General features: G+C 36.2%; 2 protein-coding genes across 3 annotated transcripts in view; both read right to left on the bottom strand.

Annotated features, from left to right (window-relative positions):
• Positions 1–206: 206 nt before the first annotated feature.
• LOC143749837 (pannexin-3-like) lies at positions 207–5,862 on the bottom strand. 2 transcript variants are annotated; one of them, XM_077242397.1, is made up of 6 exons: positions 5,640–5,858; positions 4,412–4,603; positions 2,735–2,877; positions 1,988–2,202; positions 1,175–1,908; positions 207–644 (listed from the first exon to the last, which is right to left on the bottom strand). In XM_077242397.1, exons 2-6 carry the CDS (start codon positions 4,593–4,595, stop codon positions 586–588), a joined length of 1,335 nt encoding a protein of 444 aa, XP_077098512.1. In that variant the 5' UTR covers positions 4,596–4,603; positions 5,640–5,858; the 3' UTR covers positions 207–585. The 2 variants fall into 2 exon arrangements, with proteins under 2 accessions (XP_077098512.1, XP_077098511.1); XM_077242396.1 differs by lacking the exon at positions 207–644 and having other exon boundaries at positions 1,014–1,908; positions 5,640–5,862.
• A 2,679-nt stretch (positions 5,863–8,541) lies between these two features.
• pknox2 (pbx/knotted 1 homeobox 2) overlaps positions 8,542–19,790 on the bottom strand; it is an 80,128-nt gene continuing 68,879 nt past the window's right edge. The window contains exons 5-12 of the mRNA XM_077242392.1: positions 17,745–17,916; positions 15,718–15,903; positions 14,083–14,218; positions 13,596–13,693; positions 11,808–11,927; positions 11,514–11,590; positions 11,160–11,338; positions 8,542–9,905 (exon numbers count right to left, since the gene is read on the bottom strand). Of these exons, the coding sequence (XP_077098507.1) occupies positions 9,664–9,905; positions 11,160–11,338; positions 11,514–11,590; positions 11,808–11,927; positions 13,596–13,693; positions 14,083–14,218; positions 15,718–15,903; positions 17,745–17,916 (1,210 nt within the window). The 3' untranslated portion in view covers positions 8,542–9,663. The remainder of the gene's footprint in view (positions 9,906–11,159; positions 11,339–11,513; positions 11,591–11,807; positions 11,928–13,595; positions 13,694–14,082; positions 14,219–15,717; positions 15,904–17,744; positions 17,917–19,790) is intronic.

The following is a 19,790-nucleotide window of genomic DNA, read 5'->3' as shown; positions in this document are numbered from 1 at the left end:
TATAGAAGAACTGTTTTCTATTTTAATATTTTTTTAATGTAATATATTTTTGTAATGGGAACGCTGCATTTTCAGTTGATAACCAGCAGTGCAATTTTTTAGTGTAAACCATGAAAAAAAAAACTCCCTGCTGAATAAAAATCGAACTTTTGAATGTTAGTCTATACATCTGTGTATGTGTATAATGTAGAAATTAACAAAGAAAACACAAATATAAACAATTTTTATTTCGCCTTCTTACAAAAGAAAACCAAAGTTCAAGTAAAGAATCCAGTTTTCAAAGAAGAGTAGAATCCACTCACATCAGATAATCAGAATGAAAAGAATAAATAAAGATATAAAAATCAAGTTTATGAAGGCTAGCAATTGGAGGCTTTTCAAATTGTCAATACAGACTTTGGGTTTTTATTCCTGAGGTGATTTGTGTAAGAGATCCATAGGGATTATAATAATGGACTATAAAAGAGGAGTTGTAGCTATTGGATGTTCTTGCACTATCTTCATCTTTATCTGATCTGAGAGGTTTAGCTGTTCTACAGGGGTCTCTAGAGTATGACAGTGCTGGTTCAGTCCATAGCTGGTGCTTTAGGCAAAACAACATGTTGTAGTCTCCTTCAACTCATGGTACCCCTGGTGGTTAGGCTCTGTAAAGAGACAGAGAGTGCTGTTAGGGGCATCAATGTTGGGATGTTAAGTGCGAAACATCTTTTGTCTAAAATAAAGTGCACAATGCGGATGCTAAAACCTTTGTTTTTCATTAAAGCCTCCTTTAGAACTAATAAAATTGTTTCATAAGTACAATTTTTGTAATAGACTTTCAAGAAAGTGGTATGTATTGGGCCCAGAAGGACTTTTTTTCACTGATTTTAAATCAAATTTTGTTGAATACTGTAAAATAGGTTAAAATTAGCCAGATTACTTAATAAACCAACACACAATATGCGGTGAGAAACAGACTCATATTAAAATGCTATATTTTTTCAAGAAATGGCACATTGTGTTTCACACAAAATATAATGATGTTTGTAGACACAGTAGACCCAAATGCTCGGTGTCCAATATCCTATATAGCATATTTATGTCACTTTGATGAATTTCTGAACGTCCCATATGACAGCCACGAAAATGGCAACGAGCACGATGCGTTTAAGTATATAGATGAGAGTGACTGTACCAAGCGTCATGTCTTGCTCCACAAGAGGGCGCTGCTCGGGACAGTTCACTGCGTTTCCTCTGGCTGCTCCCAGCACAGTCATGATGTCTACAAGATTGAGCTTTCCCTCCTCTCTGGCCTCTCTCATCTCCTCCTCGAGCTCCTCTCGGGCCTCCGCCACCTCTTCCGCCTGCTCCCCTGTCAGCCCGCCCTTAGACCCCTTTAACCGAGGAGGAGCGAGGGAGCACACAGCCCTCAGGCGGCCGTACGATTGCAGCTGCGCTACGTTGGCACGTAGAAAGAGGAGCAGCACGTTGAGATCGTTCAGTGGGCAGCCAAGTTTCTGACCGCTCATGAGCCCCAATCCGGGCAGCACCTCGTAAAGTGAGAGGAAGGTTGTGTCCCAGCAGAACAAACGCAGCAGGCTAAAGAGAACAATAGGAGCTAGCAGCACATACACGGCACCGTTAGCTACGCTAATGACCTGGAACACAAGTAGGCCAGTCATTTTACACTGAACTAGCTCAGGCACCCAGGGCTGGTCACGGAGGAGGCCGGTGCGCACGTAGCAACTGAATTCGTCTTGCAGAAAAGCGGAGAGGTGGAAGTAGATTAGGTACAGGCACGAGGCGGACATGAAGGTCAGGAGCAGGAAGCCTCGCAGGAAGAGCATGCTGACCAGGAAGTAGGAGCCATGCTTGCACTGCATGTATCTCTCCAGCAGGGGGTACTCAAAGTACCGCTTGCGCTTGGCTCTAAAAAAAACGATTTTTGTTTAATGTTTGGAAACAACAACAGCAAAACAAATGTGCACTAAAAAAATAGTGCATATACCTCTCAAGCTCAGCCTGAAACTGCAGTGGGTTTTCTGATTGTTCTTTTAGGTCCAGGATGCTCTGGGCCAGGCGGACAGAGCGGTTGTAAGACTTGTCCAGTTCGTCGATGATGAAAAACAGGTCAGAGGTCAGACTGGGCACGGCTAGATACCGCCAGATCACAGCTGGCAGGTACATCATCATGGACATGACCAATAAGGAGTACGGAAACATCTGCACAAGCAAGAGAACAATTGAGTACAGTAGTATCTATCTATCTATCTATCTATCTATCTATCTATCTATCTATCTATCTATCTATCTATCTATCTGTCTGTCTGTCATCTATTAATTTATTTGTAATATTAATATTTATTTCCTTATTGTACTTATGCATTTTATTTAATTATTTAATAAAAATAATGCACTTATTTATTAGGCCTACAAAATAAATTATCTCAGATTTGTCTTAGATTTTAGACAAAATAAAATTGTTGACAAAGTACATATCAGATCTATAAACTACATTTTGGAAAATCAGTGCTTAGTTTGAGACAGTGAGATATCTTCTGTAACTCCATATAAAATCACTTGTCTCTTGTTCAGGAGAAAAAGCAAGAGACTTGAGAAAATGTTTCTATTTGCTCTGAATGTTATATGATGTCTAGAAAAAAAACAACCAAGATATTTGTGGGTCTCATTTGTGATGTACAAAGATATTAAAGAGGTCTCATTTGTGATGTACTTTATGAATGTTTTTACTCACTTTATGTACCCACAGTGAACGTTCTTCAAAGTTCCCATCTGTGTCAAACTCATGGTGCATGAGAGAGTCCCAGCAGTACGTATCCACATATGCTGCCTGCTTTACTGTGAAGTTGTTGGGAGGAAAGCAGCTAATCTGTGGGCCTGGGAGAGGAAACAGAGAAATGAACATGCTGAGATATAAATGACAGCGTTCTAGCATCACTTGTTGCTGTGTAAGTGGAGAGGCTGGGCAAGAGCTGGGTGGCATGTCTGTAATAATGCTAGATCTTGTCCAGAGACACAGATGGTGAAACCACCGAGGCTGCCAGGAAACACCCTTCTGCGGGGAGTTTTGCTGCCCGGGCGAGAGGGTGTGACCCAGCTGCTGAGAGGAGGCCAAGCCCTACTTTATATGGACCGCTTAAACATCTGTGTCACTCTCCAAAACCTACAGTCAACCTCCAATTTACTGACTGAACACAACATGCCCCACACCCACGGGCCACGGCTATTATGGATAACTGAGCTCCACAGAACATCTCTGCAAATTATATGATCCCAAGTCCTTCAAACCAGGAGAGATATTAATAGACATCTGAGTTTCCCAAAAGTTTCAATCTTAATCTATTTATGTATACACCGCCGGTTTGGATCGGTAAGATTTTTAATGTTTTTAAAAGAAGTCTCTTCTGCTCCCCAAGGCTGCATTTATTTGATTAAAAATACAACAACAACAACAAAAAATTTGAAATATTGTTAAATAGTATGACCTTTTAAAATAACTGTTTTCTATTTTAATATATTTTAAAATGTCATTTATTAAAAATTAACATTAAACATTAAAAATGTTGCCGATCCAAAACGTTTGACTGGTAGTGTGTGTGTGTGTATATATATATATATATATATATATATATATATATATATATATATATATATATATATATATATATATAAATATCCTGCATTCTTTTTTTTGCAACCAGCATTAGCATGTGATTTAATTTTCTTTCCACTGTAAAGTTTGTGTTGATGTATCCTAACCAAATAACCTGAGTGTTTTCAGACCACGTTCAGAGTCAGAGAGAATCAGTCTGCTTGCCTTGCACGTCTCAGTTTAATTAGCATATCTTCTTGTTAGTCTGAAATAGAGAGCTGGGAAAGAGCAGACTGACTGTAATTACAGACCCTTGTCATCTCTACACGTCTCTCTTAATCATCCTCATGCCAATTAACATCTGTGTGAGCTGATTGCAGACCAGCTCCAGAGGAACTGATTGCAACCTCAAAGTCAACTGCCTACACAAAACAGACAGTTCTCTCCAAAGCACTGTTGGCAGGAAAGCTCAAGTTGGTGGTATTTACAGCCAGCAATTGGCACCCATATCGTTCAAGTCACTAAAGATATCTCCCCTGAAAGCAATTCCAGTTGGTTTGCAATGTCATATAAATTGATAATAATCATTAGCAGATGCTTAATTGTCATATTTCACCACAGTTCCCCTTCCTGAGCAGTGGAGATAGCGCTGTCACCTCAGATGAACACTAATTACATCCAGAGTTCCATCAACCCAGCCCTCAAGCTAATGGTCAGTCAATTAACTCAAGGGTCTGGGAAATTACTGCAGTGCCAGTTTCGCTCTGATGTCCTGTGATTTGCGCACGGAACACTAGGGAGAGAAAAAGAGCTGCTAACCGATTGAAATCTCTCTGGCAAAAGCCATGGACACCAAAAGGAGTGGGAGGCCCACTGAAATGAACTTGATGACTTTATCCAATGGCAAATCCAGCTCCAGGTGTCGAATGCGACTGTCCCCGTTACAGTCCCGCAGCAGGGCATCAGAGAGCATCGCTTGGGCGGCCGTGTTGGCGATAGACATCCTGCCAACTGTGGACGACAACAAAAAAGCAAAAGGATATTTCTGGTAAGCAATTTCTTGGTTTAATTTGATCACATGTGTTTTCATTCATATTGACACAAAACAAGTCCATTAGCATCAATATAAATGGATTAGGGACAACTTAACTTATCAAGAAGCACTTTGACTTTGATGATGTGGTTTAATAGCAAATGTGATACAACAACACATGTAATCAATGAGCCTTACTTGCATGATAAAGTATCATATTAAGCCTTACATGAAATTATTCCATAAAACAGTAATTATGTCTTCAATTAGCACCTATCAAGTTCTTATTAAACAAAACCTTTGATGCACTGCCACTTTAACACGCAAGTGTTAATGATTATTAGACTGGGCTGTTCGCGCACAACCCAGGGTTGTCGACTTTTTAAACACGTTTTAACTGAGTTTAAGCGCCGTTTTTAATCCTGGAAAATGAAAAAAGTGCCCTGGAGCAACAAAAAAAAACAAACCAAAGTTGAAATAGCGTGTTGTAGCCTAATAGAGCTTTGAAGTCACAAAAACTGTCACGCGCGAGTTGTATTCTTACGTTTGTGGCCCGAAAGGTCTATTCTGTCTAAAATGTTATGGTACTTTCAGGAATATAATATGCTTTGCAGCATCTTGATCAAATCTTGTCTAATATTTGACTTCAAATTGACATGAAGGTGCCCGCTGGGAAGCGCAACAAGAGCGAGACACGCAGTTATTTAAACAAGTCACGTGCTGTATTATCACAAATGAGTATGACACCGATGTCTCGAATATGCAAACAATAACTAATACTACAAATACGAACGTTAAAGGGTAGCGTCACATATTCGTTCAATCAATGTTACAGACACGACTTAATGTGGGAAAAAAACATAACATGCGAATAAGAACATTAACCTGTTAAATGTACAGTGTGAAACCTGATTAATTCCTAACTCAGTATTAATGCTTTAGATTAGAATGACCTGGGGTTAAAAAAATGAAGTGTGAAAAGCCCTTATTTTTGTACATTTGTTCTTACAGTACCTTATGAGTTCTTGTCCAGTAGAGGAATGTAGTGCGGATCAATCCAGCAGTAAACCGGTCCTGAGGCTGGAGAGGAGAGGGATGCTGGCGTGGATCTTAAATACTGGAGGAGGTATGAGCAAAATGAGAGGCTGTACCGGGCTGGGTTACAGGGTAATTAAAAGAGCTAGAGAGTACCTTTTGAGCCTGCTGGTGCAAACGCAGAGAGAGAGAGGGTGGAGATGGCCTGCAGATCTACTGAATTCTCTAACATGCTCATCAGCCCAGTGGCACCAATCCACTTCAAATGCACCCGGCTATGTGGCTTTTCTTGCCTCTGTCATTTCCCGGGTTATTAATACTCCCCGGCCCTGAACAGCCCTGCCTGTGCAGCCATGCTCAAGAGTGCATATACTGGACTGCCACAAACACTGCTATTTCAGATGCATACAGACCTTCACGAAGTTGAGAGCTCAATGGAAGACTGTTTAACCCATTCATGCCAAATAACGTTAAATTGAACACAATGTACAGCTTTTAAGTGGAACTTATTAGAAACAAAGATTTCAGTGATTGTGAAGATTTAGATTGAGGAGTTGGAAATCTGAGTAAACATCCTTAAATGGCTACATGAATTAAAATCTTCCATATGACAGAATCCAGCAAGTTACAGGGTTCCCGCGGATCCTTAAAAAGTCTTAAATTAGATTTTTAAAACATAAGGCCATAAAAAGTCTTATAAAGTCTTATTTTTACCTATGAAAGGTCTTAAATTTTAGATGACACTTCGACTTAGACATATCTAAATGTTTTCCAAATTAAAACTGTCTAATTAGCGTAGTATTATTTTTTATTATTCTATCTTTGTGGATTTGCTTGTTCACGTGACAATGCGCATCACATTCGCGGCAGAATAACGTCTGTGCCGTTTTCCTGTGCACAAGTGTGATATATTTATGTTATACAATAGTTAAATTAAAAATAAATTAACATTGTGAGTTACTTTTAGACACCATATTGTCAATATTGTTTGTTTTCCCTTTATTTCGCCGACTAGAATTTCAAAATGAAACCGTAGCAGAGTCTCAATGCAACAGACAGCGATGATATCTTGACTGAAATCCACGTTTTGAACGAGTCATTTTAACGATTCAATGAACAATCACTTGTTTCTTTCCCGAATGAATCAGCCGTTTGAACAAATCGGTTGAATGAATGAATGACTCCTTCAACTCGCTTACGGTATTAAGACAGTGACTTGCTGCCGCCTACTGGCGGTTTTCGTTTAATATTTAAAGTACCCTTTAATTAAAACGTTAAAATTAGAAATCATTTCATATTTAAATATTGAATATTGATTTTAAAAAAAACTATCTCATAACTTTATTTATGCAATTGTAAATGGAGTGTAAATATTAATGCCACTTCTGATGCTGCTTCTGTGTCACCTCTGCACTGCAAAGATGGATTTTGATTGAATGATTTAATTTGACTGGTAACGGTGGTACTGTATAATTATTGTGTAATTAAGTATTATTGTAGAAATAAGTATAATTACTGTATAATTTAATTTGAATAATTTGAATGTTAGTATTTGACATAAAAGGTGATGCATAACTCTAAAGTTTAGAAAAAATATCCATATATAGGTGAAAATACCCTGGACCCCTGGACACCAATTTAAGGTGGCAAATATTGCACATTAATTAATCATTTCTGTCACTACTGTGAACTGACCACTGCATAGAATATGAAAAATATGAATGTCTTTGTGAGTCTGCTGTCAACAACAGGCCTAAACCAGCCATTGCACCAGCACAAAAACACAATCAGTAAAATATCATCTAATTATTATCAACAAAACGTTTAAAATATAGAGATATTTTTTTTTCAATATTGCACACCCCTAATTTACGGTATTAATTTTGATTTCTTCAGGTCTTAAAAAGGTCTTAAAAAGCCTTAAATTTGACTTTATAAACTGTGCAGGAACCCTGAGTTATCAACGTGAATGGAAGGTGTTTAAGAGCTGTATTTGTATTTGAGCTTTGTATTTGTTTCTTTGGCAGCTAGAATTTTTTATAAAGCCTGACTTTGCCTTTTAGGTTATAGTTATTTAGGTTACAAAAATGATGACAAGAGTAACCTAGCGATTTGAGGAACTTTACAGGAGGTCTTAAAGCTGAAATCTTTGTGTTACTCCTAGCCAATACAGACCAAAAATACATTTTATGAACATTATGATGCTTAAATTAAACACAACAATAAGTATTTCTAGAAATAAATATTTCCAAACAATACAATCCTTCTGTGGGACTGTTTATCTTTTGTAAAAAAATAAATAAAAAATTTACGTTGTTTATTCAGCATTATAGTTTTTATTAACATTTTCAATTAGATTTTTATTTAATATTTTATGTGCTTTTGATATCAATATTTGTAAATAGCCTATCCTACTTATTTATTTTTCCAGTTTTTTTTTAAATTTCCAGTTAGTAATTTAAGTGATTCAACTTGCCAAGGAAACATTTATAATTTTCTTTTTGTCAAAGTTTGTCTAATATGTATAGTTTACTTTATTTCAGTTAACAAAAATGTTGGTAACACTTTACAATAAGGTCTTATTTATTAACATTAGGTAATGTATTATCTAACATAAAATAACTATATCAATACATCTGTTAGAGTATTTATTATTCTTTGCTAACGTTAGTTAATAAAAATACAGCTGTTCTCTGTTTGCTCATGTAACAATAAATGCTGTAAAAGTCTCCTTATTGTAAAGTGTTACCAAAATGTTTTAATATGTTTAGCTTTAGTTCACAATAACAACCCAACAAAATGTTGAATATTATAATTTAGCAATAATTTGTGTGTATTTATTTGTACTAGTAATACATTCGGTAGCAAAATGACACCCAGGTCCAGTAGAATCATAGTTTTTAATTATCAAAAATGGTCTACTGAAACACAATAGATTATGACAACAATGTATACAAACAAATAATTAAAAAGCTCCCCTATCATCACTTGCTCTGGAAGAACAATAAAAAAAAAAAAAACCAAGAAAAGGATAATGAGAAACATGTACTTCACAAAGACCAACTGCAATAACATTCAGAAACATCCTCTGTCTTTTCTAAACATCACATCAGAAACAGGTGATTAAATCTGTAGACACAGTTAGCTGAAAAGCTCAGAAATATCTTCACAGTTTTTTGTTTCGTCCTTCACATAAAATAAAGAGGGGCGTTTCAGGGTGTGATACGCACCTGTAAATATGTCTTTTTTTTCCTGCAGTGTTCTTCAGTAAACTTCATTTGTAGGTCCTATACGGTTTCAGAAGGGCACGAGAGTTTTGTTCCTTGCGTGGAAGAGATGCTTGGCACTCTGCGCCGAGTCTTTCAACATGCGTTTGTCTTAAACAAGGCTGATGTTTTTTTCGCTCAGCCGGTGAATCCAGCGGACAGCATCCTTGTTGCTTTTGCCACTGCCTTTTGACAGTTAATAAATATAAATATGAAGTGTCCGGGTAAAATGCATCACTATCAAATGTACATACATTGTGCTGTCAGGCATTTAGATTGTTTGTTTCTTTTTTTAAAACTTCAAAGATTGAATATTTAGTTAAATCTAAAAAAAAAAAAAAAACATGCCTAAAACATCCACTCATTGCATGGTTATCAATATGACTGTAAGAGGGTAGACATTATGTCATGCTAAGACACCTGAGAACCAAAGAGACATAATGAACAAAGTAAGGCTTAAATGCATTATATGAATGAGAGTAGCGTGACGGGTTGCTTGACGGCCCAATGTACTGTACGTTCTTTGCACAATGTTCTGTCCTCCCTCAAATCCTCACTTTAACATGAATTTTAGCTATTCATCAAGTCCATAGCAGGCCCCTCCTCTTCATTCTGATTGGATGATCCATGGCACTCACTTAGTGTCCACTGGAAACCATTCAGGCAGTGTTGAGATGTGTTGCCATGGGGATGAGTAAGAGTTAAGCCAATTATGTCAATTTCGTCGATCTGATCCTTTATTCGAGTCCTTCGTTGTGGTTGAGGCCCAGATCTCTCCGAACCATCTGTCTGCCTCCCTCGCTTTCTTCATCCTCTTCTTCATCTTCCTCCTCATCGATTCCCTCTTCTTCCTCCTCTTCTTCGTCGTCCTCTTCTGTGCCGTCCATGGAGTCGTCGGTTCCTCCCAGCATGGCTTGCTGCATCGCCAGTGTGGCGGAATCAGAGGACAGAGGCTGCAGGCCGTCCATGCCCAGAGAATCTAACCGACACATGTAGAAACGCTAAAAGTCAATTGCTAAAACTTAACTATATAGCTCCAGTTTCATAGACAAGGCTGATACAACCTTTAAGTTAGTCTGTTTTAAAACTGATCTGTTTTAATATGTCAATAAATGTTAATAAAATATGTCAGTGCCATTGTTTTGTCTCAAGATTCCCACCAGTAATATTTTTTTCTAAGGAACATTTATAAAAACTACTTAATTGTCCTAATCCTGGCATAATCTAAACCCTGTCTGTGAAACCGGGCCATTGTTATAGTAACATATGCAAAAACATCAACTGTCAACAACACACTTCCATATATATATATATATATATATATATATATACAGAACTGTTCAAAAGTTTGGGATCGGTAAGATTTTTTAAATGTATTTAAAATAAGTCTATTATGCTCACCAAGTCTGCATTTATTTGATCCTGAATACAGCAACAACAGTAATACAATTGTAAAATATTTTTACAATTTAAAATAACTTTTCTATTTTAATATATTTTAAAATGTAATTTATTCCTGTGATGGCAAAGCTGATCTTTTAGAAATCACATGATCCTTCAGAAATTATTTTAATATGATGATTTGCTGCTCAATAAAGCTTTTTTTGCTTTTTTGCTTTTTTGTTATAATTATCAGTGTTGAAACAGTTGTGCTGCTTAATATATCTTTGTGAAAACAGTCCTATTTATTTCAGGATTCTTTGATGAATAGAAAGTTTTACAGAACAGCATTTAAAAATATAAATATTTGATATACATTATAAAGGCATTATAAACACAATTAGAAATTATAAATATCTTTAATTTTACTATCACTTTTGATCAATTTAATGCATCCTTGTTGTTATATTATATAAATACACTATTAATTGTATACATATACACACGCATATGTTTGTTTTATTATGCATCATATACACACGCATATGTATACAGTGTATATGTGTGTATGTATATATATATATATATATATATATATATATATATATATATAATATCCATTTATATAGCTCCAGTGGGACATTCTGGAAATTCATGGAATTTTTAAATTGTGATTTTAAATCTGAGGATATACTCAGACAGAAATATAATAAACTAATTTTGTAAAATCACTAACTGAATACTTTAATGATTCCTATTTTGTCATTTTTAATGTTTAGTATTTAGTTCAGTATATATAATATCCAGTATGTTCATAATATCTGCCATGAGAGAATATGTTGATATTACTGACTGTCTGAATTGTTTGCTGAGTGGGATCCGTGTGTCTGCAGGACTCCAGCTACGATGGAGTCGGGCCAGAAGCGCTGTGTGGGTCTGTGCTGAGATTTCATCTTCTTGGCTTTGGGGGCAGGGTCAGGATTACTGGCATCCAACATGGGTTGCAGTATACGCCTGCGGGCATTGATAAACCTTTCAAAGAGAGACAAGAGAGAGAGAAAAAAGGACACTGATATAAGACATATACCAGGATTTTTATTAGATACTATTTGCAAATCATATACAAGTTTTGTGATTTTGTTTGTGACCATTAGATGGCGCCCTTTTGCTGTGGATTACACTAATGCAACAAACTAGCCATTCTTACCAGTTGTTCACCTGTAATAAGGTAAGATTTGTTTGTGCTGCGATCTGTCTTTTCTCATCTTCTGTAGGATAAGGATGCTGGAAAACAAAATTGGGATACAAAAATGTTATAAGGAATTATTTAAATGGAGTGCCTTTATTTTTAGTCTTCTGAGGTAACTGTATACGTTTGTCTTTATCTCATTGGAGTGAGATCATGAAATCAAGAACCAGATATGAGTGAAATGCAGTGCATTTTAAACTCCTCTTTAGCTTGTAGGGCAATAATGAGAGAGGAAAACTTCCTTTTTCTCACCATGAGATGCTGGAAGAGCCAGGAACGCATAATGTTTGTGGCATGTTTGGGAAGGACGCCTCGTTTGTTTTTTGATTTCTTGTCATCGGCGTCCAAGAGTGAGGACAAGTCCAGGTTCACCTTGGAAGAAAGAGAGAAGAGAGACGAGAAAGTGAGTGGGGGAGCAGGAGGGATAGTTGCCACGGAAACAAAGAGAGTCGCCAGTCACCATTTCTTTGGCAGGGGCAGGAATGCCTTCAGTCACCATAGCAACGCAATGGGTAATGATACCTAAAATTAAAGCCAAGGAGGGTGCATTTACAGAAGCCTTTCATCACCTCAAAGAGCTGCAGAAAATGTCAATTTTTTTTCTTTTCATCAAACTTATGAAGTACGATTAATGTAAGGCGAGCGAAAATGCAAGAGTTTGAGAGACTATTTAAAGGATGCGTGCTAAATTAACTATTTATTTTCCTTTGGTTTACGGCATTCTGAGACGGGCACATTAACATTTCATAGACGTTTAAGATGCATAATCTACGAGAGCTCTGTGTGCAAATAAATAAATTAATAAAAGAAGAAAAGGAAAAATTAACATTTCCACTTTGAAAATAGGGATAATTAATTTCATGCTACCATTGCCACTGAAAGCCATAAAAAGCAGCAGCTCCCCACTGACTTTAACATTTTTTAAATAAATAAATAATAATCAAGCTCTAAAAACAACCTCCTCATTACATTTGCAGCTGGGTGTCATGTGGTTCTTCCCCCATTCCTCTACTCAAAATACACACACACACATTGGGGGAGAGTGTGTGATTCAGGAAGCAGGGTGAATTAATTGGAGGCTTCATGCAGGGGTATTATTACTGAAAGCTTGTCGGAGAAGTAGCTACGGGCAGAACTCTATTCCCAGCTTGCGTGTAGTGAAGCACCTCGGCCCAATGTTGGGGATCCGCACAGGCTCCAGCTGTCTGTCAAACCCTGACTCACCTGACTTGTACTTGACAGCAAAGAAAATACAACATAACAGCTCTAGAATTGCTAAATAAACTGCATCATGTCTGTACTTATAGCAACCAATGCATAATGAGGTTATCTATGAACATTAATGTGACACATCACCTTTTTTTGCTAACAAATGGACCAATAAGGTTTGGCACTGACTTAGGCAACAGTTAAATGAAAATAACATTAATTGGAAAAAAAAGCATGCAAAGTCCATAAATAAGATAAAATAATAATTATATAATTGATTGTTTTATATATATATATATATATATATATATACACACTTTATATGTGTGTGTGTGTGGTTTTAATATGATTACTCTGATTTAAAAATGATTGAATTATTTACCAATAATTTATATATATTTTTTAATTATATAAAATATATATATATAAAAAAAATATATATATATATATATATATAATTTAAAAAAAAAAATGTTTCTTTTAATTAATAATTAAATAATGTTTGACCCCCCCCCCCCCCCCCCCCCCCCAAAATATGCCACTAACTGTCTGAAGCCATGTAAATGCATAACAAATAAGATTTATGTGTATATTTGTAATTCATTTGGTAATATCTCATATAAAGTGGATGGAGTAAAATGTAAAAAAAACAAAAAAACAGGGCATCCGTAAACTAAAGGCATCAGGCTATAGAATGCTTCTTTGCATGTATACATGGTGTTGTAGTCTAGAAATAATTCGCCAGAATTAGTTGTGAAGACACAGCCCTGCAGTTTCTCTGCATCAAAGCAGAACAGCAAGTGTTGTCTGTCGAGCGGTTGTTTCCCTCACCTGATTGTTTTGGATTTGGATGGTTCCCTGTGGTAACCCCTGGGTTAACACCTGTCCCTGTGAGTTAAGCATTGCCACCGGTTGATACAGCGTCCCACCTGTGGGAATCAGTCACAGACACAGGACTGAGGTTATCACAGACTCTTCCTGCCTGTTGTTGAAATACTGTAATACCAATTCACCTCCCGTTCACTGCGCCAAAATAAAACAAAAGAGTATTCGGAACGGATCAAGAAGAGAACAAGGAGTTCTTGTTTTGCTGCTAATTAGCTCGATTTCACAGTAATTAGACATTCTGTATACACAATGTGAAAGTATTGTTCTGTGGGAGATGGATGTAAAGAAAGAAAATTAGTCAAAGAAAAAGCTATATAAATGAAGATAATGTGCATTACTTTCACAGATTTAGAAAGGAAAGCTGTTCCGAATGCTGAGATCTCTTATTTTGGAGCGAGGGGGCAAAGGGACTGATGATTGGCCACCTCACCTGAGACCACCTGAGAGTTGATAGTGGTCATGGCAACGTTGTTCTGTTGCAGCGAACCGGCAGGGACTACGATCCCAGAGGGGTTTATCGTGCTGGAGACAGAGGTGAGGGATGGGGACGAGTTTTGAAGCAGGTCCTATAAGAGGAGGAGGAAATAGAAGTTAGTGTCCACATGTGAATTTCTTGAAGAATATGACTTTGTAAGACATTTTGAGAACATTGTAAACAATATTGTTTAATATATGTTATTATAGTATGTTATTTATTATTTAAAGTAACCCAATATAAATGAACACACAATAATTATGGCTGTAAATTCCATGATAATTTATCAATTATTTAACATGGAAATAAAATGAAACAAAATATAATGGCCTAAATTATCTTCATTTGGTGGATTTTCTCAAAAATTACAATACCATTTAACAGCTTGGGGCTGGTAAGATTATTATTAATGTTTCTGAATGAAGTCTCTCTATTATACAGAACCCTGCCTATGACATGAGGACCAAAAAATATGTATATCGTGGCCATGAATTAGCAATTTGTTCCAACAAATTACTAATACTTCAGCATGTTTTACTAATTCTTTCCCTCTTTTGTAAGTAAATCATGCACACAATATAATAATTAATTCCCTTGTTTTACTAAATCTCTGCCATGTTCCCTTTTTTTAGTTCAGTCAAAACGAGGGAACGAATCAGTTCAATGTGGCCACGATTTACTAAAACAAGGAGATGAATTATTATATTGTGCGCACAATGTACTTAAAACAAGGGAACTAAAGGCGTGTTCACACCAAGGATGATAACTATAAAGATACAGTTCTAAAAATCTTTCTAAATTTGAAAGAATATCCAAAGTCCACCCCACAGCTATTACGCTAACGGCACAGAGAAACGATATCGTTGGAATCACTTTCAGAATGATTTTATCTAGCTGAGGAACGATAAAAACATTAACAGCCAATCAGAATCCATCCTGCTGTAACGAACTCGAGCATTTAAAGTCACAGACAAGCACAAACTATTACTCTAGATTCTAGATGAAGTTTCGTGCTTAAGAAACATTCCTTATTTAACATCAATTATGAAAACTGTTGTGCTTCTTAATATTGTTTTAATATTCATTTTTTAGGATTATATAATGAATACAAATTCTAAAGAACAGCATTTATTTGAAATAGAAATCTTTTGTAACATTATAAATGTCTTCAATCCTACTGTCTTGCGACCGGTTCAATGTGTCCTTGCTGAATAGAAGTATTAATTTCTTCTTTTTTTTAAATCACTGACCCCAAACTTTTGAACCGTAGTGCATATGTGATTAATTCCGATTAATCGGATAATTTGATTGCCATTTTAATTCAGTTATAATTGATTGACAGTCCTAGATAAAAGATCCAAAAGTGTGTGCTTTAAGTCTTCTCACGCAGAGGTCAGCAAAGTTCAGCAGGAGCAGCAAGGGCAAGCCAGATGTGACCTTTTGCATCCCCGGGAGAAGAGCTTGTGTTCGTGCAAGTGTAAATGTTACTGCTGTGAGAGTGTGTACATTCATATGGCACTGTGTTTATGTGTTAGAAACAACCTTTAGCCTTTAGACTGAAGGTCTAGGGAGAATGTGTTTGTCAGTCACCTGCTGCAGACCGAGGTTGGTCTGTGATGGTGAATACGGGCCGCCCAGGTCGTTCCGTAGCAGATTGTCACTGTGCATCTTGGTCTTGAGGCAGGTGATGTAACGGTTGCAGAAGTCTTTACAGAGCTCGTTCACCTTCTCCAGCTCCAGCAGGTGGATCCGCAACACCTGGATCGCCTTCACCATCTGTGTCACAGCGTTGGGGTAACGCATTACAAGTAACGTGAGTTGTGGAATCAGATTACTGTTTTCAAGTAACTAGTAAAGTAACACATTACTTTTAAATTTACAACTAAATATCTGAGGTACTTTTTCAAATAAGTAACGTGAGTTACTTTGTTTTCTCATTTATTGACTAACACCTCTCCTGTCCTTGTGTTGAGAGAAATCAGACGTAAGGTTGTAGAGGCGTTGTGTCCGCTTTGTGATCATTGCAGTTCTAGACTAAATGTGAACATTTACCCATCTCACTTGCACAAAAGCAGATTCAGTATTTCTCTAAATAAATTCAAACTGAAATGCAAACTCAGAATAGAACACAAAACTGCAATAATTCTGTTTTGCATGTGTTAAGGTAATAAAAATATACTTTATGTATTTAATCTCACTTTATTAACCAATGTCTTTGCTGCTGACCCTTCGATGATCCAATTCAACCATATGAATAAGCAAAATTGACTTTAGTTTAACATCACATTTGTGTTTTAGTTTAATTTTAGTTTAAGTTGTAGCTTAAAGCCTTTAACTTTTTATTAGTTTTTAAATATATATATACATTTAGGTATAATTTATAATTATTTCAGATTGCAAAGGCAACATTTCAAATTTTCATTTGAATTTTTAAGTTTTTAATCAAATATTTACATTGAATTAATTTAATTTAGCAAGATCCCAGTACTGATAAGATACTTTAAGATACACCAGAGATGATACAACCCGAAATAAATAAATAAATGTATTATTTTATTCATTCATTCATTTAAATACCAAAGGAATGATTTTGGACTTGAAGTAACATCTGTTCCTCGAACTATGCTATAATATGAATTCGGAAGAATTTGAATATACAATATTTTGCACTATAATATGGGTCACTTTTTTTATACTTTATGGTGATTTTTTACCATTTATTGTATGAAAAAGGGCAGTCAGTACATTCTGGGAAAAAGATAAGAAAATAATGAAGGAATTTCCTTTATTTAGTGAATTAATTAAATAATCTTAAAAAAAAACACTGAGCTAGCCAGTCCTCCCTGCTGCTGTTTGCCTGGTTGCGTTGCTTAATGCTAAAAAACTCTTGAGTTCTGCTGATGCAGTTGGACAGGACTGAACTTTCAGTTCCAACTACCCATTCAAATAGTCACCGCCCAAAGTCAGAACTCAAGGACGACCAAATGGGCTAAAAAATGCTTTGCCAAGGAGGAGATAAATCTGCCAATTACGGCAGCTCGTTTAATCAGGGCTCAGTGCCATCTCTCTGAGGCGAGAACGAAGCGCAGCGCGGGCGCTATAACTGTCGCGGTGAAGAGTTAGTGAACGGAAGACTCGTGTGTGTGTGTGTGACCAGTGTGTCGTAAAGCACACAGATGCAGAGTTAATTGACTGAGCAGCGCTAGTCGACCGAGTGCCCCGGTAATGATGAACAGTGACCTTTTTCTTCCTCCTTCCCTTAATTTCTAATTACTGTTAACTGTCTTGCATGGCACAGAAGAGATGAGATGATGAATATGAGGGAGAGAGTTAGAGGAAACGAGAACAATAGAGGGAAAAAAAGAGCTACGGACTGGAGGTGGGCGAGTGTCATTGTGACTAATACCTCTGACTTTTTATTTTCAATAAAACATTGTTTATTCCTAGTCGTTTTAATGATACTTTAAGCAACAAACTACCTCAGAATTTAAAGTATACAGTGCAAATATGCCAGCAGAGGGCAGTGCAAATATGACATTTAGGTACATGAAGTAAACAGGTTTTTAAGAGCAGGTAAAGTTGACACAAATAAAGCAACAGGAGACATGAGTGTTTACCAGGTTGTCTAGTTCAGGGTCCTCACTGAAGAAAGGCTTGTGGTCTTGCTCTTGCTGGTGGACGAAGTTCTCGATGTCGACGTCAAAGCTGGCGGAGGTGATGCATTCTGAGCCCTGTGTTGCTTGCTCACACTTCTCAAACAGCAACGCCAGAAGAGGGAAAAGAGGATGTCTGTCGGACACAGGAAGAGATCATATTTAATTATATTACTGTATTTTTTATAGTATTCTTCATTTACTGTATCATGCGTAAATTAATGCAGCCTTAAGAGCATACTAATTCTCATTAACCATAATCTTATCCTATCTTATTTTGTATATATATCTTTCCTCACATCATGTTTCACATATTCTGAAGGAATTAGAGTATAAACTGTGAACTATGCAGTAAGCCATAGACCAATATTTAATAAAATAACCAGTTAAGAAGAAAATAACCAGTTTAATTGGTTCAGTCAGGACAGATGACATTACACAGCAGAATATATAATCTTTGTCATCTTCATTTGATTGTAGGCATAAGCTCTGTCTAAAGGTTTCTTCTAGCAAGTTGACATTTGTCATGTTAACAGCATTAACATTCCCTGTATCATCAGAGGATGAATATGTTTGCAGTGGTTTAATGCTGTCCAGAGAGAGGCTTCTGCTGAAGAGCAGACCTAATGAAAGCTCAAATTCAGTCAGCTCAGCCTCTTGAAAGCTAAGCCTAGCCTGACACGCAGATTCAATTAAAAAGAAAACAACATCACCACAACAAATGATTAAGGGTCACGCTGTAAGTCAATAAGGACGGCGTATAAAAAAAACACTAGGGAGCAGTAGGATCCCAAAATTAAACATTTAGGATATTTTTTAGTTGGCAAATTACAGAATGTGGTTTAAAAGTGGTTATGGTCCCATTTGATGTTGTCATTGTAGTGATCCTGATTGCATTTGTGTCATATAAACTTATGACACTGTTTTGGAACAATATTTATATATGCATGGAATTTTTTTAATACAAGTTTTTTTGGGGGAAATACTTTTTATACTCACCAAGGGTGCATTTACTTGAGCATAAATACAGTAAAAAATATTATTACAATTTTTAAATATATTAAAAAGTTATTTTAAATGTCATTTATTCCTGTGATGTCAAAGCTAAATATTCAGCATCATTATTCGTCTTTAGTGTCACTTCAGAAATCATTCTAATATGCTGATTTGCTGCTCAAGAAACATTTATTATTATTATTATCAATGTCGAAAATATTCCATACATTTTTTTTTTAGGATTGTTCAATGAAAAGAAATTTCAGAAGAAAAATATTTTGTAAATCCTGATATTTGATGCTTTGTCTGTAAATCACGGGTTTATATGGATTTAAAACGATAACATTTCCAAAACACTTACTCGCGTACAATAGCGAGGGGGCTATTTTTCATTTGCATTGACGTTAGCCAATCATAACAGTGACTGTTTACGGACAGCACTAAAAGGAGTCGCCCCTTAAAATTGGATCTTTCCAGACAGAGGGTTAAAATAATAATTTTCCGCATATATATTCATAAGAGTAATTTGTTCACAATTCAGACATCATGCTCTGCATGCAAGAAACATTATGTCAAAATAGCATCCTATCCTGTCTTATCTTATTGAAGGCTAAAATGTTACGGTTTAATGTTATTTTTTAGTATTATTTTTCTTTATTCATTTTCATAATAATTTCATACTGTAGCCTATGTTGTGAAGTCAGAGTATGTTGTACATGTGTGCTGAGCAGAGATATGGGTAGAGTTATATTTTGCTTAGAGGTATATGTGTGCAATGTAACACTTTCACTGAGATGTTCCAATGATGATGATACATTAAATGTGTACATGTTCTTTACAAGGAAATGAATGTTTCAACTGATGCAAATGTACCACTAATGCGTAACACAGAGGGATAGTGGATTTACCATATGTAAGCATGAGGTATACATTCCATTTTTAAACATAAGCAACATGTTTTGCTACCTTACAAGAAGGTTAAAAGTCGCTCATTTGTGTATATAAGCTCAATCC

Source organism: Siphateles boraxobius, unplaced genomic scaffold (assembly GCF_051911475.1).
Source record: "Siphateles boraxobius isolate OS27281-9 unplaced genomic scaffold, OSU_SipBor_1 25, whole genome shotgun sequence".
Taxonomy (NCBI): domain Eukaryota; kingdom Metazoa; phylum Chordata; class Actinopteri; order Cypriniformes; family Leuciscidae; genus Siphateles; species Siphateles boraxobius.
Note: the sequence above shows the minus strand (reverse complement) of the source record. Positions and strands in the feature narration are given on the sequence as shown.